General features: G+C 65.1%; 2 protein-coding genes across 15 annotated transcripts; one reads left to right on the forward strand and one right to left on the reverse strand.

The window, feature by feature from the left end:
- Positions 1–149: 149 nt before the first annotated feature.
- On the reverse strand, positions 150–13,786 carry GPR132 (G protein-coupled receptor 132). 6 transcript variants are annotated; one of them, XM_046007270.1, is made up of 5 exons: positions 13,236–13,786; positions 12,028–12,127; positions 11,080–11,303; positions 6,470–6,579; positions 150–2,521 (listed from the first exon to the last, which is right to left on the reverse strand). In XM_046007270.1, exons 4-5 carry the CDS (start codon positions 6,528–6,530, stop codon positions 1,392–1,394), a joined length of 1,191 nt encoding a protein of 396 aa, XP_045863226.1. In that variant the 5' UTR covers positions 6,531–6,579; positions 11,080–11,303; positions 12,028–12,127; positions 13,236–13,786; the 3' UTR covers positions 150–1,391. The 6 variants fall into 6 exon arrangements, with proteins under 6 accessions (XP_045863226.1, XP_045863227.1, XP_045863225.1 ...); XM_046007271.1 differs by lacking the exons at positions 12,028–12,127; positions 13,236–13,786 and having other exon boundaries at positions 11,105–11,415; XM_046007269.1 differs by lacking the exons at positions 12,028–12,127; positions 13,236–13,786 and having other exon boundaries at positions 11,080–11,415.
- Positions 13,787–14,800: 1,014 nt separating this feature from the next.
- Positions 14,801–18,564, forward strand: LOC123943225. 9 transcript variants are annotated; one of them, XM_046007206.1, is made up of 4 exons: positions 14,909–15,258; positions 15,979–16,018; positions 16,778–17,033; positions 17,831–18,564. In XM_046007206.1, the coding sequence occupies exons 1-4, from the start codon at positions 15,110–15,112 to the stop codon at positions 18,076–18,078; spliced, it is 693 nt and encodes a 230-aa protein (XP_045863162.1). In that variant the 5' UTR covers positions 14,909–15,109; the 3' UTR covers positions 18,079–18,564. The 9 variants fall into 9 exon arrangements, 8 of the variants coding, with proteins under 8 accessions (XP_045863160.1, XP_045863164.1, XP_045863159.1 ...); XM_046007208.1 differs by lacking the exon at positions 15,979–16,018 and having other exon boundaries at positions 14,803–15,258; positions 16,829–17,033; XM_046007210.1 differs by lacking the exon at positions 15,979–16,018 and having other exon boundaries at positions 14,907–15,258.
- The last annotated feature ends 2,335 nt before the right edge of the window (positions 18,565–20,899 follow it).

Here is a 20,899-nt window from a genome sequence, read left to right on the forward strand (position 1 = left end):
AGCCCCGCGTCGGGCTCTCTGCTCAGCAGGGAGCCTGCTCCCGCTGCACCCGCGGGTGCTCCCTGCACCCGCCTGCCTCTCTGCCTACTTGTGACCTCTGTCTGTCCAATAAATAAATAAATAAAAAAGAAAGGAACCTGGGACTGGCGTGCATTTTGCATCTTTATTCCAGGCTTATTTTCTAAATATATCTGGTCGGTGTCTCCTCCAGCAAGGAAGGACAGTGGCCGGCTAGCTGCCTTACAGACACGAGAATGTAACTTAGCACCTGTGAAGGGCAGGTGCCTGGGGGTGCCTGGGCCCCCCGTGGGGCGTGCAGCCTGCAGGGCTCCTGCTTCAGGGCCTGGGCGCAGGTAGTGGGTCAGCCCCCGAAACTGACTGACGAGGTAGGTGTCATCGACCCTGTGACAGGCAGGAAAGCTAGGCCGCCCCATGACCTGGCCGTGACGAGGCTGGCCGGGGCAGAGCCGGGACCCGAGTCCAGGGCTCGTGGTGGGCCTGGCTCCATGCCCCACTGGCACTCCGCACCTTGCCGCGGGGCTGGCGGCCCGGGGCGTCACCTGCTCCCTCCTGATGCCCCTTTCCGAGTCCTCGGTGGCCACTCCGCTGACAGTGAGGCCAGGGAGCCTTGATGCGGAGGGTTTCCAACTCTTCTCTGAGCCCCTTTGCCGGCTGTGTCACCCTCCTGGGGTGTCCACCAGCATCTCCGGCCTGGGCACCCTCCAGGACATACGTTGGCCGCCCTGCTGGAAGCTCGCCTGTGGGGTCCACAGCAGCCTGCGGCCTCAGACCGGCTCGGCACAGAGCAGCCTGGGGCCCCTGGGGCTGGGCTGCTGCCCCCCTCTCGCAGACCTCGGTGGTCCCCCCACAACCAGGCACTGTGCGGAGGGCCCAGTTGGCAGAGGCATTTTGAGCAGGACACAAAGGTCCCATGTTGTGCGATCACAGTCATCCAAGCCGTGCTCACAGAAGAGCGTGGAAGATGAGGGTATCACGGTGCCGTACCCAGGGCATGGCACGGGCCAGCTGCTGGCCGCACTGGGCAGGCGGGAGGCCTCTGCCAACAGCCCTGCTGCTCGCTAATAGCTGGGTGAGCCAGCGAGCTTGAGAGCCGAGGACGAGGCCGTCCTGCCTGCCATGCGTCGCCGGGATTCCTGCATGTGGCCACCTTCTGCATGGGGCCCAGTGGGACAGCCTAGAGGCGCTGGGATCCCAAGGTCAGGGCTTATGGAGGGCATGGCTCCAGGAACGAGAAAACGGCGGCATGTTTTCCAGAGGGGACTTCACAGCCAGCACCATGGACCCTGGCTAGCAAGTTCAGTGGGTGGGGAAGCCACACCCCAGGCCCCCGGGCTCCCACGCCAGCCGCCCTGCCCTGCAGGGCACCGGGCTCAGTGGGACTCTTCATCCAGCCTCTCCAAGGTGTCCAGCGAGGAGCTCCATGTGGCCGGCCCAGACTCCAGGGGGTGGATGGCCCTGGGGAACGTGGAGTCATTTGTGGGCAATGTGGGCAGCGACAGCTCCTCTGAGCCCTTGGAACACGTGTGCTTGGGGACGTCGGCGCTCGCGGAGCACTTTTTCCACCCCCTGTGGATTCTGGACACCTCTTGCCGTGAGCAGTCCGTGGCCAGCACGTAGATGATGGGGTCGGCCACGCTGTTCACCGTGGACAGGCACAGGAACACTGCGGAGAGCTGGCAGAGCTTGACCTCGAAGTCGCGCGAGACGTCCAGCTGTCCCCTGTAGTAGGAATAGGCCACGGCTTTGGTGAGGAGCACCAAGTGGTACGGGGCGAAGCAGACCAGGAAGATGGTCACGACCGCGATGACCGAGCGCTTCACCTTCGTCTTCTGGGTGTCGCTCAGGCCCGCGCTCTGCTTGACGCTCCTGAAGACGCGCCGGTTGGTGAAGGCGATGACGGCGAGCGGGACGGCGAAGCCCAGCGTGAAGCGCAGGTAGTAGAACGCCACGACCTCGGTGTCCATCGGCGCCTCGAAGCACGTCGGCTCCCCTCCCATTCTGAACACCGGGCTGTGGGCGAGCCCGACCAGCACAAAGACGGACGCGGACACGAGGACGGCGGTGCGCTGCTGGCGGCGGCCGCGGCTCTCCAGCGCGTACACCACGGCCAGGAAGCGGTCGCAGGAGATGCAGCACAGGAACAGAATGCTCACGTACAGGTTGCAGAAGAAGATGTAGCCGGTCACCCTGCAGGCCCAGACGCCCAGGGTCCAGCGGTGCTGGTTCTGGATGTAGACGGCCCAGAGCGGCAGCGTGCCGATGTACAGCAGCTCGCACAGCGCCAGGCTGAACAGGTAGACGGCCAGCACGTTACCCTGCAGCACCTGCAGCAGCGTGAGCCCCGCCGTCACGCAGTTGGCCGGCAGCCCCACGGCGAACACCGCGCTGTACACGACCACCAGGAACACCCTGCTGTCCTCGAAGGACGCGTTACAGCTCGAGGCGCCCATGCCGGGAAGCCCGGTCACTGGCACGGGGCTGGTCGCGGTGCTGGCGTTTCCTGCGGGACAGAGACAAGCGTGAGCACAGGTGTCCCTGGGAACCCCCCGGGAGAGACGTCGTGGCGCTCAGAAAGGGCGAGACTCGAGCTGGCTCCGGGCTGGACACACCAGGGGCACAGCTCCGAGTGGGCTCCTCAAAAGGCCTCTCCCATCTCTGGTCTCCAACCGGACAGCATCGTGGACGGATGCACGGGCTGGGGCCGGACCCAGTCCTTGCAGCGCCCCGAGGCCGGTCCTCAAAGGGTGGTCCCTGAGGAGCGAGGGCTGGCACGCGCACGTTCCCACAGGCGGGTCGCTCCGCCCCCCCGCCCTCCCCCCACCCACCCAGGCCGGCGCCATCCTGACCGAAGACTGCCTCGACTGCCCGGCGGAGGGTGGGCGTGCCCACTTTTCCTTGAGGTTCTCGCAGGGTTGGCTTTCTCTCTCGTGACCCACGGGTAAGGGGTCCGAGCCCTGGTTGTGGCTCCAGAGGAATCGACCCCGGGTCATCGTGTCGTGATGCTCTTCATCTCCACGGCAGGCAGAATGACCCCCCCACCGAGAGGTGCCCATCCTCAACCCAGAGCCCGTGAACGGGGTCTCCCCGCCGGCTTCTGCGCAGTTCCGGCTACTTAGCCAATGGGGGTGAGGACTCAGCTGACAGAGCAATAGGGGGTCTCGGATGCCCCGGGGGCCCGAGGCAGGCAGGGGTCCTCGCTTCCAGGAGATGGATGCGGAGGGATGTGACGGTTCCAGCAGCCACGGGCGGCTTGGAAGAGGGAGGAAGGGGCCGCGAGCCAGGGATGCCGCGGCTTCTGGAGCCCAGACGGGGGTGGGGGGGAGGCTCCTCCCCAGCACCCCTGGTGGAGCCCGTCTCCCGTGGCCCCCCCACAATGACCATGGTGAGTTTGCACCTTTTAGCCTGTAAGTTTGTAGTAACTTGCAGCAGCAGCCGTAGGAAGGAGGCCTCATTTCCAATCATGCTGTGAGTGTGAGTCCGCGCTGCTGGAGATAAACGAGCTCTTTGACGACGGTGCACTTGGGGTGCTTCCTCCCAGGCGTCCACCTCCACACGTCGGCCCCATGTTTCAGACGCCACACTTGCGAGAAGCCCCCACTGGTTTCGGAAACCGGACGGTCTGCGCCCCGTTCCACTGCGGTCGAGCACGGACATGGTTTTGCCCCCCGCTGTGTGGCCCCGTCTGCCCTTTCTGTTTCTATTCCCCTTTCGTCGTCTGCTACCGGCTGAGCTGTGCTCCCCACCCCTGGGAACGACGCGGTGACGACCTGCTCCAGGCAGCTCAGCACCCCGCCGAGTGTGGAGCCAGTCTTCGCAGAGGCCGTCGGGTTACCTGGAGGCCATGCGGGACGGCCCTAAGCCGGGGGCATTCATGTGCAGGGACGCACACCGGGCAGACCCTGGGAGGGACGGGGACAGGACGGCTGGAACCGAGCCTCTCTTCCAGACAAGCAGGCACACGCTTCCTCTGGGTTTGTTCAGGTTTTGAATCCTGACTCCCGCCTCTGCTGGTGGAAAATGACCCTTTGGTCTGTCTGTCGTCTCGCAGGGACCACCGTGGAAACAGACCATGCACGTTGGCAGCGTCTGGAGCTCATCAGAGCCTGCGGCCTCTCAAGTGTGCGGGAGCCCTGGGCACGGTCCATCCAGCGCCCGACTGGCCCGCGTGCCCCTCCGGCCTGGGCGTAACAGCTCCTGAGTTTGTGGCCTCTTGTGTGGGCGCCGTTGTCCACCCTACGCGGGACGGGCCACGTGGTGGGGCTCCGCCGGCTCCCTCGCCCCCACCGGCTCAGGACCTCCTCTGCCCGTGGAGAAGGAGCGCAGGATGCCTTCTTCACCCCGTTCCTGCAGCGGGTCCCCAAGGGTCTGCTTGAGCTTCAGCACACAGACGCCTGCACTCCAGCCTCTAAGGCCGTGAGGAGCCGTCGACCACTGGTCTGACTTTGGAGCTGTGCTGAGGCGTGACCGCAGCACTAAGGGTCGGGACATGGCCATGACTCACATGCTCTCTGGGGACCCACCACGGGGAACGAAGCTGTCATATCCCAGCCACCTCCCACTCCTGCCCAGCCTGCCATTCTGGGCCCCTGACCGCCTGACCTGCACCCAGAGCCTCCCTGGACCCTCTCCTCTCACCCTGCCCTCCTCTGGAACCCATCACGGAGCTGAACGCCTGTGGCCTTCGTGCCGACTCGTGCTTCCCACAGTCTGGGCTCCTGGACCCCACCTTCCCCCCCACAGTGTGCTCATGCTCCTGAGGTCACCGGGGAGCCGTGGACGGCCGCCAGCCCAACGCCAACGCAGGCCGATGGCTTCTGTGGCTGTGGCAGCCCCCTCCACGGTCTGGCGGGCCTCAGGGACGGCGCAGAAGGTGGCTAGTGCTTCTCTAGCCTGGCGGCCCCGGAGTCACCACACCGTGGCCTCTCCCTGCAGACGTCCAGGCGGTCAGGAAAGCAGCACGTCCCCAGTGCTGACCTGGCTGTGGGCATCCAGCCGGGGCTCCTATGGGCTGCGCACACGCCTCGAGGGGCCTCTGCGGCCTGGCCGGGCAGGGCCACTGAGGCCGGGTGCAGCGTCTTCCCTGCCGGGGCTTCGTCCTCAGGCCTCCCACAGCGCAGCCCTGAGCGACAGGGTTGGTCAGCCTCCCGGTGGGCCCCAGCACCCCGTCCCTCCACTCACTCGTCTCTGCCGGTGCTCTTCTTCTGGTAAAACACACACGATGGAAAAGTTACCGTCTTCGCGTTTCACGCGGGCTCAGGGCCGTCCTGATATTCCCGTTGCCGAGCAGCTGCCCCTGCTGTCTCTCCCCAGGACGCTTGTCATCCTGAGACGGACGCCCCGTCCCCACGCGGCGGGGGCTCCTCTCTGCCGCGCTGCCCCCTGACCCCAGCTCCAGACGTCCCCCATGTGGGTGTTCTTGGGCGCGGGTTCTCTCCTGCAGACCACATCCTCGAGGGCCACCCACGCCCCAGCCGGCAGCAGACGAGTCACAGCCGCCGCGTGTGGGCTGGAGCCGTCTGTTCCTGCGTCCGTCCGTGGAGGGGCACTGGCTGGTCCCCACGATCCGTGTTGCCCTGGACGTGGGCGTGGAGCTTCGCCCCGACACCCTGCTTTCACTTCTTTCGGGTGAACACCCAGAAGTGGAAATGCCCTATCACAGGGAAGTTCTATTTTTGGCTTTTTGAGGAACCCCCGAATGGCCTTCCCCAGCAGCCGCTGGCCCCGCGCTCCCGCCGGCAGCGCTCGGGTTCCAGTTCCTCCCCAGCCTCCCCGGTACGCAGCGTTTGGGTTTGTAGGAGTTGCCAACGAGATGCGGGCAGGGTGGCCGCGCAGCCGACTTCCCTGGGCCCTCCCTGCCTAAGGCCCTGGACAGGTGCAGCCGCCCCCACGTCCCCACGTGCAGGTGAGACGCTGGCACTCGGGGGCGTGAGCGCGGTCAGGCTGGCTTGTGCCTTCTTCCCCGGAGACTGGGGCAGCTGTGGCCGCGGGTGGAAGGGCACAGGGAGAGGGCAGCCACCGCGCGGTTCTCAGGCCGGAGAGAGAGGGTGCCCCGTCTTTGCTGGGGCTCCCCCACAGGTCCACACCGGGGACCCTGACCTCGCAGAAAAGAGCTCCCTAGCGGGGGCGGACGAAGCCCCAGGAGAGGGGGTGAGCCAGCCCTGGGCCGCTGCTCTGCCCCTGAAATGGGCATGCTAGGAGGCCCCGTGGCCCTCAGTCCTGGTCCTGGTGTTTTCCTGGCACCTCAAAAGAATAAAGACCAGACGCCTCCAGATGTCCCGACGGAGGGCCTTCCCCTTCCCTGGTTACGAGGTCGCTTTTATTTCAGTAGACCTGCTTTTGCGCGCTACGTTTTGAAGTAAGTATCCCCGCTGGCGACAAAGCACGGAAAGTCTCACAGGCTCCCTCCTGAATGTTTAAAGTCGAAGGAGACGCGACGGGAGGCTCTCACCTGGCGTGTGTGAGGGTTCCGGGATCATGGTGGCTCCAGGGGGCTCTCTAGCGCCCGTCATGCATCTCGTCAAGCCTACTGGAAAGTTTGCTCTGAGAGTTCAAAACGATCTGGAGAAAGAGGAGGGAAAATGACTGTGGGGAAGTCAGATTAAAGCACAAACTAAGTCATTCAACAGATGCTTAGTGAGCCGTCACTCTGTGCCACATCTTGTATTTATCCTATGGGACACAACAGCAGGTCGTTACTATGTAAAGAACATTTACAAATCAATAAAAATAGGACGTTTCAAAGCCAATAAGCAGATAATTCACAAAAGAAATAAAAGCAACTCCAAAAATCCAAAAAAAAAAAATGCTTAACACCACTTATAACCAAAGAAGCATGAACATAGACGTCAAAACAGTAATCTTTTCTTGCCTCTGAGGTTGGCAAAAATAAAGAACCTTGATTCTTAGTGTTGGTGAACGTGAGGAAGTGGGTGCCCTTTCCTGTGTTGATGGGACCATCAATGGGCACAAACGTGTTGGAGCAGTTTTGCAACGTGCTTCCCAAATCCTCAATGTGCTTAACTTTGATCACATAAAATCCTCTCCAGGAATTTTTCCTGGTGACATAATGAGCCAAGACAGGACATGCATGTGACCTGGAAGCGCATCAGAGCACATCGCCCGTGGAGACAGGACCAGGACCCCAGGACAGCGCCCACGGTGCCTGCAGAGCACGGAGTGGGGGCCGGTCTTCAGGCACTGCGGGTCCTGGCGGGTGGGGGCAGTTTCCAGGGTGCCGGCTGCCTGCCCTCCGCGGAGTCGCTTCTAAACCAGCTCTGTCCTCGTCAGCCCGGGAGTCCGGCGGGAGGCGCGCACACTCCACCGTTCCTCTGACCGGCCAGACAGCACACCCAGAGCCCCCGGGCCACTGGCTCCTGCTCTGTGAACACAGGCTGGGCCCAGGGGCTCCTGCGCTGGTTCCTCCCCTCCCCGGGCCGCCTGCTCCGGGGGGACGGCCATGGGGAACCAACAGCTGCGCACCAAGAGTGGATGAGCCCCCGAGCCCCCCTTGTGCCTATTTTTCTGGCAACTAGCGTGGCCGGGATGAGTGTCTAAAGCCACAGAAAGCTTGGTGACTTAGCAGGGATTTCAGGTTGTACCTGGAGAATCCAGACAAAGGGAGACTAGAAACAGTCGTTCCCCAAGAGGTCTTAACCTTCTCAGGCTGATGGTCCCAGATAGGCCAGCAGGACTGTGCCCGGAGGGTCACTGGGCCTTGCCTGTCCCGCCCCAGGTCGCAGATCGGCCCCTCAACTACCTGCACTGAGAAGCGGGGCGGCCCCTGGGGGCTCTCTGCCTGAGGTCTGTGGCCTGGCCCCGGAGGACCATGTGCAGGAGTCTGCCCTTCAAAGAGATGGGCCCGACGCTCCCCACTGTCAGGCAGCGGCACCTGCGAGGTGCCTGCCCCAGAGCAGGGACCCAGTGGCGGGGGGCCACTGAGAAGGGCCCCCCAGGGAGGAGTGGCTGGGAGGTGCCCGGGGGCTTGGGAGACCCCGGAGCCGGGGACGGACATACCAAGCTCGCCCGGGGGACGGATTTCCTTCCTCAGACGGGTGAGCTGCCTGGGGCAGGGGCGCGGGGAGGTCGGCAGTGTTCTGGAAGCTGGGGGCTAGCCCTGCCCACTCACACGGGAGCAGAGGCGGCTTGGTGCCTCTGGAGGCCACTTCTGCGCGCGGCAGAGGAAGCGATGGCGCAACAGAAAATGTGTGCTCTCCTCCCGCGCAAGGCCTGCGGGCAGACGGGCCCTCTCACGGGCTGCCCGAGGCCCCAGGGGCCCGCGCTCTGGGGACACACACAGGTCAGGGCCGAGTGGGGCTCCTGGTGGGGATGCGGGGCCTGCTCACGTGCCAGGTGCCAGCATCCAGGTCTGGGGCCAGCCCTGCTGGACAGAAGGGACGGGGACGGAGAGGGATGACCCTGAAAGAGCCTTAGGGCCAGCACCAGGCCCAGGCCAGAGAGCTGGGTGTGGGGGTGGCCTGAGAGAGGGGTCCTAGCCCTCCCGGATGCTCTGACTTTGAGCACTGCTGACCCGCCGCCGCCCCTGCCTGTCTAGCTGCCCACACCTTGCTCCCCAGAGCCCGTCCTGTTCCCTGTCCGAGGGACGTGCCGCTCTGACCTCCGCCCACGGGCCTCCTTCCTGGACCTGTTTCCTGTCTCCCCTGCCCACCGCCGACTGCCCCTACCTTCTCATACTTTCCTGTGTTCCCCAACCCTCCGAGACGGGCAGGCCCCAGAGCGGCCCGGGGTTAGGGTTAGGGCCCTTGCACCACCCTGTGGCTTGAATGCGGGCGGCCCAGGCCCAGGGGCTGACCTCAGTGCCCAGAACGGTTGGGGCGGCGGTACTCTGTTCCCTCCCGGCGTCCCCGCCCCAAAGCAGCTCGGCTCTTCCTGGGCCAGTCCCCATGGTGAGTCGGGGACAAGGGCTTTGGGGTGGCCCCGGTGCTACCCCAGGCCAGCGGCGGGCCATCCTGGGGATCCACAGAGACGGGTCTCCGCAGCAGGGCAGGTAGAATGACAGACCCCGTGGGATGGCCCGACCCAGCGGTTGGCTGCTCCCAAGCCCGGGGCCAAGGGAGGGACAAGCCAACCACAGCTTGTCCAGCCTGGTGCTTGCGACACCAGCCTGGGCCTGACCCCCGGGGGTCCCTGTGCTCGGTCTGTGCTCTGCGGGAGCTGCGGGAGCCACAGGGCGATGGGGTGGGTGGGGCCAGGTCAGCCCAAGGCCTCCCTCCCCCTGCCCTGGTCCCCTGCCGGCCCTGGACACGCGTGCCTCGACATCCCCAGGAGCCCGTGAACCCGCGTCCTCCTGGTCAGACCAGACCTCTCTGCCTCCAGCTGCACCGGGTCCCCCTGCCCCATCTCATCTCATGGGTCCCAGTGGGCCTCCCCCCGCGAGCCGGGGGCCGGCTCACAATGCTGCTGGATCGGCCCACTGTCCCCCGAGAGGAGCCCTGCCTTCATGGCCTCTGTCCCCCGTGCCGCACGCTCTGGATTTGCAGCTTTACCTTGTGCCGCGCGGCTTTTCAAGCAGAGCCAGAGGCACAGGAGTCTCCCATCCAAGTACGAACCAGGCCCGACCCTGCTTAGCTTCCGAGATCAGACGAGATCGGGCGCGTTCAGGGTGGTATGGCCGTAGACGAGGCACAGGAGTCTCCCATCCAAGTACGAACCAGGCCCGACCCTGCTTAGCTTCCGAGATCAGACGAGATCGGGCGCGTTCAGGGTGGTATGGCCGTAGACGAGGCACAGGAGTCTCACCCTGACTCGGCTCACTTGACCTTCGTGCCAGCGGCGTCCCCTCCTGACCGTTGTTGAAACCCCCAGGGCCGGGACCGTCTGTACCACGGCGGGATGGTCTGGGTTCTTCCAAGTTCCCTACATCCTACGCCCAATCCTTGATTCCTTCCTTCCTTTCAGGATCTTACTTGTTTGACAGACAGACGGAGCACAAGTGGGAGCAGTGGAGGGGGAAGCGGGCCCCCGGTCCGGGATCAGGACCCAAGGCAGACGCTTCACCGCAGAGCCCCCAGGCGCCCCCTCGACTCCATGTCTGTGTTCGTGTCTGGGGTAAACCCTGGGGAGGGAGACGCCGAGTCGTCAGCCACGACAGCACATCACACACGTGGGCTCCCACTTCTCTCCTTCCCATTCGGGTAGATCTTTTCAGTAATCTCTGCGCCCAGCATGGGGCTTGATCCCACCGCCCTGAGATCAGGAGCCAGCCAGGCGACCCCCACCCAGAGATGTCTAAAAGTGCGGCTTAAAGTCTCATTTGCGTTTCTCCTGTTGGTGATGAGGCCGACATCCCGCACCCTGTCCATCCTTACCTGTCCTGTCCCCCCCTGCCTGAGTTGACTCTGCGTCTGCCCTCCACCTGGCCGGTCCCTAAAACATCACCTCATCACCCTCCTGAGCACAGACATGCCAGAAAGAACAGTGTAGCCCGACTCCCTGCCCTTGGTGGCCGGCGCACCCTTCTCGGCAGACACGGGAACACCCCGCCGGCCCATGCCCTGCACCAGACAGCGACCTGAGAGGCCTGCGGGCTGCCCAGCCCAGGACCATGCCCTGGGACCAGGCTGGCCATCCCCCCCGCAGAGACCTCACTGTCCTTCCTGTCCTTCCTCTTGGCCACGTGCCCCCGGGCCAGGCAGCCCCTGGAGGCAAGGGAGCCAGGCCTCGGACATGCCCCCCACCACCCACCCCAAGGACCAGCCACAACCCTGCTGCGCCCGGAAGGCTCCAGGGACAAACGGGCCCCTGAGCTCTCTCTGGCCCCATGGGCCACGGCCACGGTGAGAACGTCGCGGAGGGGATCGTAGGCTAGCGGGGACGTCGGGGTCAGACCGAAGCTGCCGTCCCTGTCACCCGCACTCCCTGCTGCCCCCCCAGCAGTGCGCACTGGTCCCCCGGCTCCTCTCCCGGGGAGGGACCCCAGGCTGAGACCCTGACCAAGCCCCCACCGTTGTGCCAACCAATCGCCTTTGCTTTTCGACCAAACCACCCGTCACCACACTGCCCCCCACCCGTGCCCCCCAGCACGTGGAGCCCATGACTTACTCAGGGAGGCAAACCTCACACTCACTCTCTGTCGGCCCAGCTGAGAACTTTCCGGAAGTCGCAGGGTCCTAGTGCTTCCTTTTCAGCTCCCCCACCGTCAACCGTCGTGGGTTTGGCCGAGGTGTCGTCTCGCTGATGTCTCGGAACTCTCCCGGGGCAGATGCAGGAAACACCGGCCCAGACGCACTTCTCAGGGCTGCGACACGCGGGGACACTCCTCCCAGCTGGGGCGGGACGGACGGGCCAGCTCAGCTGAGGTGCCGGTGCCAAGCCCCCAGACGTGACGTGGTGGGGCGTGGGGAGGGACCCTCGGAGAGCAGCCCCAGCCCGGGCTCTGCTCACGGTGGCCCCACCACGACTCCTGCCCCAGCACCCCACCCCTTCGTCCTGCCCCCGGGACAGCCCCAGCCACGTCACGTGGTGCCTTCCCTCCCCGCTTCCCGTCCTGGTGTGGGGTCCCACCCGCGGAAAGGGCCACACGTTCTGTCCTTGGCCCCAGCCCCGGCCCCCAGAGCTGATCGCAGCCCAGGGACTCTGCAGGGACTGGGGGGGGGGTTTCCCCGGGAGGGGCCGCATGGGTTCCCCGGGACACGGCATCCCTCACCAAGGCACTGCCCAGCCCTGGCAGGCGCGGCTGCTTGTCCCTCTCCCCGGCAAACGCCCCACCCCGTTCTCCTTAGAAAACGCCCTGGGCTACAGGTGGCCCCTGCCTTATCCACCACCCTCTGCCCGCGAGCTGCTTCTGGGCTCTGGGGGCGACGAAAGCACGTCTCCCACCACCAAGGCCTGACTCAGTCCTGGCTCTCGGACCACCCACAGCTCCGACGTGGCCTGTGCCCCGCCGCAGCAGGGACGGTTGGCAGTGGCCCACCCTGGGCACGTGCACACCCCCGGGAGGCGCGCCCCGACTCCGCGCTGTCTCCAAGGCACCTCCGGGTCACCACCCACCGCCGGCTGCAGGGTCCTGCGTCTCCGGCCGCTCTCCCACTCGGCCCGCCGCGAGCAGCAACTTGTCATGGGCGTGGGCGGCTGCTGTGTACCTAGAAAGCTGGGCACAGAGTGGGTATAGGTCTGAGCGTAGGGCTTCCCTCAGCCTTCCAGAAACCCCCGCCCGGGTCTGCCCACTGCCCTCCCTCGGGCCCAGGACGGCTCTTCCTCAAAGGGCGGCAGCGGGCCGAGGGAAGGCTGTGGGCAGGCCTGAGACCCGCCGTCCCTTGGCAGCGGCCACCAGAGGCCCGGGGACCCGTGGGAGGCAGAGCCTCAGCAGGCCAGCTGGCCCAGGGGTCTCCAGGGATACTGGGTGTCCGTGCTCGGGGCCCAGGCCCTCCTCTGGGACCTGCTCCCCTGGGGATCCCTGCTCAGGTGTGAAGCACAACCCAGACCCGTGTCCCCTCCAAGCCATGGCTGAGCGGTCAAGAATGGCCACGGATTCAAGTTAGGCCCCTGAACCCTTCCCTGGGTCCCCCTCCAGCCCGAGGGTTTGCATGATTTCTTCTAGGGCACGAGTTCCTGAGGGGCAAGGGAGGGGTGTGGGAGGAAGTCTCCCGTGGAGGACGCGGCTGCAGGGAACCAGGGATGAGCTCGAGGGATCTGGGCCCTACGCCTTAGGGCTGACCGTCTTCCAGGCAGGGGGAAGGGGGCCCACAGCCTCCCCACGATACCCTGGGGCGGGTCACTGGGCTCTTCATTTATCCCGACTGCAAGGTCACGCTCCTCCTCTCTCCATTTCAAACGGATTTGGGGTACGAGAGATTCGGCCGTGACAGCTGTCTCCTACCGCCCTGCTCCTCGCTGTCTCGGGGCATCTGTATCCAGACGAGCGTCCCTTCTCCCAGCCTGTGAAGTCTTCACAATGAGGAGGAGGGAACGGAACGGGCCCTCCTGCAGCCGCCGCCTAGACTCAGCCGGCGTGAAGACCGTGGACGGGCCTCCCCCAGACACAGCCTCCAAGAGCTCCCCCGTGGGCCGGAGGCAGACGACACCCCCAGCCGGCGGGGACGTCCTCCACGGGCAGCTACGGACTTCGAGTTTCTCTCTGAGTGTCCGTAAGGACTTAGAGATTTTTGGTTTTGCTTTGTTCTTTGGGCTTCGATCTATTTACCTGAGAGAACGAGCGAGCACAGCGGGGGGAGAGGCAGAGAGAGAAGCAGCCTCACCCGTGCGGACAGACCACGTCTCCCGTCCGTGCTTATCAGTGCATCCCTGGCTGTCATCTGTCCGCTGCTGGGGAGGGGCGGGCGCCAGGCTCCAGGCCCTCCGTGGGTCTCAGTGGACCGCAGTCATCATTCTGGAAGGTACTGAGCTGTCCCACATGGGACGCAGGACGCCCGCCTCTGCGGGGCTGACAATAGGGTTTGTCTCTTCTTACGGTACCTGCGTTCATCGGCTGCCCTGACTGCGCCGCCGTCTCCCAGCTCCCTGGGGCAGGGCTCTTCAGACTCAGGGGCCGCAGGAGAGGAAGGCAGGGGCTGCCGGGGTTTCCAGGCAACCCGTGGTCCTCAGGAGTTCCCCCAGGCACCAGCCCGGAAGGGGTTTTCGGGGCAGTTCCTAAGAGAGCCTCCCTGAGAGGGAAGAGGCTGGGGGCGGAACGGGGCTTTCGAGAGGGACCACCCCGAGCGCTCAGTGATTCCGAAAGTCTTTCTCAGGCCCTGTTCCTCTGACCGGGGCGCCTGCTGAGTGGGAACCGCGGGTCCTCATTCAGCCCAGGACAGGCCGCCCTCATCACGATCCGCAGCCTCCCCTCTGTGCCTCGGGGGTCGGGAAGGAAGAAAGCGGACAGTGGTGGGGCCCCTCTGCTTTGGGGAGACATCCCAGAGCCCCCGCCCAGACTCCTGGTCCTGCGACCTCGGGAACGCGGGGCCGGGGCCATGCCTGGCTGCTGGGGGGAGGGGTGGTGGTGCAGGGCTGGAAAACATGATCTTTGTTGAGCCCATCCATGCCGGGGGTCTTCCTCAGTGGGAAGAGGCATACAGCTTACGGGGCGTGGCGTGCCCGGGCACAGGGGGTCACCGGCTTTGCTTTGACCTGGCGAGGACAGGTCCCGGGGGCAGGTGGGTGGGGTGCACACGGCCAGGCCCAGGGGTGAAAGTGCTCCCAGATGAGGAAAGGATCCAGAGGAGCTGGGGAGAGGGGGGCCTGAGGGAGACCCTTGAAGGGTTGATGGATGAGAGGAGGCCCCGTGGAAACCACAGGAAAGCCCCCTCCGTCGGGCCTCGCCCTGGAAGCAAGATAGCTGCGCAGGACTGAAGCCGCCACCGCGTGACTCCAGGCTCACCGGCATGAGCGGCAGCTGCGGCCTCCACGCCCCCGGACAGGACTGCGGCCTCCAGGGGAGGCAGTGATGCCCAGTGCTGCTGGAGGAAGGGCCACCTGTTCGTGGCGGCAGGTGCCAAGGGACACGCTGGCGGCTATTTTGGGGATGCACGTTCACCGCTATCGACTGGGGGCACCCGAGGGCCCCAGAGCTCAGCAGAGGGGTCGCAGCCATGCCGGGTCCTGCTGGAGGGACCTGCTGCGGGCCCACCTGTCCCTCCCTTCAGTGGGCGAGCCCATGGGTGGCAGGGTCCACACCCCATTTACTTTGGTGCCCCCGCGCCCACCGTCCTCGGAGCAGACCCCCTCGGCGGAAACCGCTCTCAGAAGAGCGCACAGACCCAGCGGCCTGCCATTCAGGGCCACTGCTGGGTGGGCGTTTGGGGCACATCAAGGCTCCTCGCAGACAGAAAGGCCCGCACCAGGGGGTCACGGAGCAGGCGGGAAACAGGACGGCAAAGCTTCAGAAGAAAACTGGGGGTTTCACATTGTGGGGCCGTCTGGGGGCAGAGGACGGCCGGGGCAGCAGGGGGCAGCGGGCTCTGGAGGGACAGATGGCGGATGAGCACACCTGTGGGCTGCGTGTGAAACCACAGACCCAGGAAGTTCCCGGAAGACTGCCGGAGGACATCTCGGCTGCCCTGGACACAGAAGGACCTATGAATCCCCGAGCACCCAGGCCCCTTCTCCCCTGGCTGCTGCAGGAAGCTCTGTCCAGATGCCCAGCGGAAGGCAGGCAGCCACGGAGACTGCGCACGGAGCACCGCGTGGCTGGGAGGCCAGCAAGGCTCACAGAACACGGGGCCCCAGCGTGCACCTCCTTTTCTGGCTCGTTCCCCCAGGTCCCCTTGCCAAGGTCAACAGCAGGTGGGAAATGAAAACTGGGTCCTTCCCGCTGGATTCCTCCTGCCTCAGGGAGACCCCCAGCCACCCCCACCCCCTGGCGGCACTGCCAGGCCAGGGCCTCGCCCGGTGGTCCCCGACCCGGGCGATGTCTCCCCCAGGGGCGCATCTGGCCTTTCTGGAGACATTCTTGGGTTTCACAGCTGGGGCGGATGCTCCTGAGGTCTATGGGGATGTCTCCCCACGACCCTACAGACCCCGTGAGTCATAGGCCAACCCCTCCCCGCCATGATTCATCATGCTGGGGGAGCCCTGATGGAGAGTGGGCAGGGGGAGGGCTTGCGGTCACTCTGCACCCCCCGCCAAGGCAGAGGCTGCAGCTCGGAGCCCCCCATGCTTGGCCTCATGCCCTGTCCTGGGAAAACCCTGGAGCTGGGGACAGAGGCCTTCAGCGGTGGCCGAAGCCTCCAGGCGTCCTGCCCACGGGGCCTGGGCGAGCCCCATGCTGCGGGGTCTTCACCCCTGGACTTCGAGACCCTGGGCCGTCCTCCTGCTGGTGCCTTCTGCAATACAGAAAAAAGCAGAAGTGAACTGGGCAGGGGACTGCCAGGGTGGGGCCCCCTTCCTCCCGCCTTTTCCCCCACCCCCTGCAGGCTGGTCCCTCCTAGACAGCAGCCGCCTGAGAAACCCTGGTGGTGCCTGAACCCGCCATTCAGAGCGGAAACGACTTGGTTTCCTCTGTAGGGTAACGAGCCTCCAGCCACCCTCTGTTCTCAACAGCCTGGTAACACCCAGGGCGGGGCGCCGGGCCGCGGTGGGGGGGGGCGCTTACAGAGCACCTGCTGTGTGCACCACCCTGGGGGGGTTCTGAAGGGCAGGGGACCTCTGCCGGGACCTCCGGCAGCCCGCAGCCCGGGGAGGGGCCCCTCACGTCAGCGGGCGCCAGAGAGAGCTCCTGGCGGCTGCTGGGGTGCGGGAGGATGGCCGCGGTCCTGGAGGGTGACCGGAAGCCCTGCAGGGGGCTGGGGTCTGTAAGACTGTTGGGGCGCAGGGGCCGAGAGGGGGAGGCTGGGAGGGGCGGGGGCCCCTGGAGCCTGCAGGGAGGGCGAGAGCGCGGGGCGGGCAGCTAGTCTCCGGGGCTGCCCGGGAGACCCTACCAGGGAAGGGCTGTGAGGTCACGTCCCACACCCACATCTCGGGGTGAGGACAAGGGCCAGAGGGCCGCGGGGAGGCTGGGCAGTGGCCAGGCCTGAGAACCCAGGGCCAGGAGACAGAGAGGGGGCAGGAGCGGGGGACCCGCTGCGCACGGCCCGGAGGGGTAGGGCTGGCACTGCCCAGTGGATGGTTGTGCGGGGGGCACGGAGGAGGCTCGGGCACCTGCCCACAGTGAGATGGGGCAGGGCAGAGGGCAAGGGGGTGCCGCTGACCCACCCAAGAGGTGCCGCTCGACTGGAGGGTGGAGGAAGGGGTGAGTGTGGCTGTGCAGCCCCGACTCGCCGGCGTCGCCCCCGCGGGTTCCGGACGCCCTGCCCCTCCCCCGCAGAATCCAGGTCAGGGGCGGGAGCGGCCTCCACTTCCTGCCCTTCACCTGCAGACTGCGCGGCCGCCCGCCACCGCCACCTGGGCTTCGGCTTCCTTCCGGGGGTGCCGTGGGAGCCGCCCACCTGGACGGGCCGGGCACCTTCCTCCCACCCCCGCCCGCGTGCACCTGGAGAGCCAGCCTCGCTCACCTCAGCCCACGCACGCACTGGCACACCCGCGAGCACACGCGCACACAGGAACCCTGCGCCGGGCGCCAGGTGAGACGAGCGAGGGCGGCGCTCGGACTGCTGGGCCCGCCTCCCTGCTCCGCGGCCCCAGCGGGCTGCCCGGCTCGTCAGGCTGGGCTCCGCTGGGCCGGGCAGCTCTGGGGTGAGAAGCAGGAGAGGCAGGCCTGGGGGGTGTCATGGGTAGGCCCTTGGGCGGAGCTGCCCCTCTGGATGGAAGGGCAGGGCCGGAGCTCGGGCAGGGTCTGTGCTGAGTGGGACACCGGTGTCAAGCCGCACCGTCCCCGTCTGGCCTCCTCTCCGCGGGGCCCTGCATCTCCGGGGCCTGCCCCTGCCCCTCGCCCCCTCCCTCGGTCTCTGCGGGCCGCGCTGGGGCGGACGGGAGGTGTCTATCTCCGTGCCAGCATCGGTTCCCTCGCGACTGGTGTCTCTTGAGACCCCACGGGAATTTTAGGACGATTTTTCTATTTCTGCCAAAAACGTCTCGGGGATTGCAGCGAGCCTGGAGGGGGCTTCCGGCCGGTCTCCATCCGCGAGCACCCACCGCGCCTCAAGTCCGCTCCCTTCGCGCCTCGCCCTGGGCAGCTCCGCTGTGCAGAGCTGGTGCGTCCCCAGAGACCTGAGCCCGTGAGCACCTCGTTCTCTTCGATGCCACAGACAAGGAAACGCGCGCTCGGCTTCCTCCCGGTTTGCTCCTGAGTCTGCGGAGGAGCACGGGGCTCCCGGGCTGACTCCGAGTCCCGTGCCTTCCCCCACTCCGCTCCTCCTGCGTCACAAGAAGCTGGTGGGACCCCGGCACGTGCAGACGCAGGTTTTCTTCTTCCTTCCAGGCTGGACGCCTCCCACGGCCGCCACTCATCCTGGGCAGAGTCCCAGGTCCTGCGCGCGCGTGACCCTGCCCAGCAGATTAGCCTCCCAGCCTGATTCTGCGAAACGGCAGCCCTGCTCCCCGGCAACCTGTGGCTTCTTTGTTGGAGGCTGTGCACCCCTCTTGGAGCCTTGGGGTCCTCACTGGTTCCCGGCACCACTATCCGGCCCTGAGGCTTTCCTGAGGGGGCGGGGACGATGGCTGTTCTAGAAGACCCGGTCTACTGCCCCCTTTGGCCTCTGCAGAGTCCAGTCTCTCCTGTGGATGTCCCAGCAGGCTGCGATCCAAGTGTCCCTGGCCCCAGGCTGAACCGCAGAAACCCCAGTCAGTGTGGTGGGAACAGGGTGGGGGTGGGGGACAGGCTTCCGTCCACAGCTGCAGCCCCGGGTCCTAGCTGCGGTCCAGGCGGGGGTGCTGCCTGGCTCCTGTCTGCTGTGGGAGCAGAGTGTCCCCGGCAGACGTGGTCAGGAGAGCGGACCATGAGCCAGCTGCGGGACTCTGCGCTCTGACCAGTCGCCTCCACGGGCTCGTTTGCAAAATGGGTCATTTGGGCCCCAAGTGCCCACCCAGGACCTCTTTTAAACATTGCCTTGGGGCGCCTGGGTGGCTCAGTGGGTTAAGCCTCTCCCTTCCGCTCAGGTCATAATCCCAGGGTCCTTGGATCGAGCCCCACATGGGGCTCTCTGCTCAGCAGGGAGCCTGCTTCCCCCGTCCCCCGCCTGCCTCTCTGCCTGCTTGTGATCTCTGTCAAATAAATAAATAAAGTCTTAAAACAACACTGCCTCAGTCGACCTGCTGGCCATACAACGAGTGAAACTTTTTTCCTCTTGGTCTAACCATGCTCCTGTCTCATCTGCTTCCAGGAACACTGGCATGCGGGTGTGCACAGATTCTCTCGTTAACACTTTTTTGACTGAATTGATTTTTTTACATTTAAAAATTTTTTAATCTGCACGCAGGAGCATTCACTGCGGGACATTCAGTGCGACGCGTGTGCACAGCTGCGGCGGCTGCGTCCCCGGCCCAGAGTCGGCTCTGTCCACCAAACTCCCTCGTGCCGCCGCCCCACCCCACCCCAGCGACCCCCGCTCTGTGTCCCCCTCTCCGCTCCGGCCATTTCCAGAACAGCACGGACGGACTCGCACGGGCTTGCGGAGCCACCCTGCCCGGCAGGGACTGTCGTGGAGACCCACGCCTGGCTTGTCCGTGAACAGCTCCTTTCTCTTGGCACTGGGCGGTGCTCGTCTGGCCGGCCGACAGCCGACTGTCCCTCTGCGGGAGAAGAGCCCCCGGGTTTCTCCAGTTCAGGCGATCGTGAACCCCGCTGCAGTGAAGACTCACGTGCCGGCTTCCGCACGAACATGCGTTTCCATTTCTCTCGAGGGAACACCCGGAGGTGGAAATCCTGAGTCATCTCAGGGGGAGGAACGACCCAGCCCGCGCCCACAGCGGCTGCCCCGGCGGTGTCCTCGGCGGCCGCACGGCTCTGTCCCACACGGCGCTGCTACCGCAGGTGTCCGCCGTCCCCGCCGTCCGAGGGAGCCGGGGGACCACGCCGTGGCTCTAATTTGCATTTGCCTGACGACACCGGCTGGGGATCGCCCTCTCGTCGCCCTTCCTTGGCGCCGCGGTCAGACCTTTGGCCCATTTTTAAATTGGGTTGTGCCTACACTGTCTACACCGTGGAGTCCCGACACACCTCTGCCTGTGTGTCCGGCGCCTGCGGGAGGTCTGCAAGCACCGTCTGCCCGTCGGCGGCTCACGGTCGAACGATGCGCGTCACCTGCTGCTGTCTGCTCCTGCTTCTCCACTTTCCCGCCCCAAGCTGGTCTGCTTCCGTGGGGGACGAAGTTTTGGAAGAACCAACCTTCGTTCTCCTCGCCCTTGACCGTGCCTTGTTCTTCAGCTCATTGATCTCTGATCTTGTGTTTTATCTCCGCTTTTTAACTCCCTTCGGGCTTGTTCTGCCCCGACTTTCCTTTTTTATCCGGTTTACAAAGCTGGGGCTAACTTAGGCGGCGTGTGGCTCAGACTCTTGACGAAGGCGTCCGGGTGGGTCACAGCTGACGCCACAGGCAGGAAATATTTCTGTCACCCCTCCTTCTTCCAGCCCCTCTGCAGCTGCTGCCCCCCCCCCCCAGGCTTCCGAAGCTTCGGGCCCCGCTGACACAGCCCGAGGCTTCCTCCTATTCCGAAGTGCACGTTAGTACTGGTTCCCTGAGGCGCCGCCGTCCCCTCGAGTCTGGACACGCACTGTTTTATTACCCTTCGGTTCCGGGTATTTTAAAATTTCCATCACGTCTCGTCCCGAGCCCACGAGATACCCAGCACTGCGAGTGTATGTCCTACAGCGTCTGTCCATCAAATTTCCCTGACGCCGCGTTGTATTTTCAGACACTCAGCGCGGTTAACAGTGAAACCGAACGTGCTGCCCCGCACCAGCCCGCAGTCCCGACTTGTCCCGCTGCTCCTTCACGCCTCCCTCCGGCCGGCCCCGTCCACCTACCTGCTGGGGGGAAATACCTCCCTCTGCCTTTCAAAGGCTCTTCTAGGTGGTCTAAGAATAAAATGGCCACGGAACAGGTCAACAGAAGAAAAACGAATTAATGTTGTCCGTACCGGGACCACCGCCCGCAGGAGAGCTCCCAAGACAGCAGGGTGAAAGGAGGCATCGCTGCCGTTCTGAGCCTCGGACGGGGCTGGGGCGGGGCTTCGCAGAGGGGGACAGCCGGCGGTCACAGGGCCACGAGAAGGAGAACACACGTTCACTAATTAGATGCCCGCCCGACCACACAGACGGGTCACTCACGCCAACTCTCTCTGTTGATACCTCTTATTCTGGCAAAGTCTCCCAGTTTAGGTTCCTCTAGGTGTTTAGGGAAGGGAGAAAAGTTTCTCCTGAGCCCACAGGGTCTTAATTACCTCCAGCTCAAAGTAGCCTGTATACCAAAATGACATATTTTAGGGAGAGTTGTCCTGAGCCCCTTTCGTCCGTCCATCTACGCCCCATCCCTCCCTCCTCTGTCCCGCC

The sequence above is a fragment of the Meles meles genome, chromosome 6, assembly GCF_922984935.1.
Source record: "Meles meles chromosome 6, mMelMel3.1 paternal haplotype, whole genome shotgun sequence".
In the NCBI taxonomy this organism is placed as follows: Eukaryota; Metazoa; Chordata; class Mammalia; order Carnivora; family Mustelidae; genus Meles; species Meles meles.

Excerpts from the sequence above, each read along its gene's own strand:
- LOC123943225 (XM_046007203.1), top strand. The coding sequence starts at position 15,110 with ATGCCCAGCGGAAGGCAGGCAGCCACGGAGACTGCGCACGGAGCACCG. Across the intron at positions 15,259-16,777 it reads CTTGCCAAGGTCAACAGCAG|AATCCAGGTCAGGGGCGGGA; the intron begins GTGGGAAATGAA and ends CCTCCCCCGCAG.
- GPR132 (XM_046007270.1), bottom strand. The coding sequence starts at position 6,530 with ATGACGGGCGCTAGAGAGCCCCCTGGAGCCACCATGATCCCGGAACCC. Across the intron at positions 2,522-6,469 it reads GGAACCCTCACACACGCCAG|GAAACGCCAGCACCGCGACC; the intron begins GTGAGAGCCTCC and ends TCTGTCCCGCAG.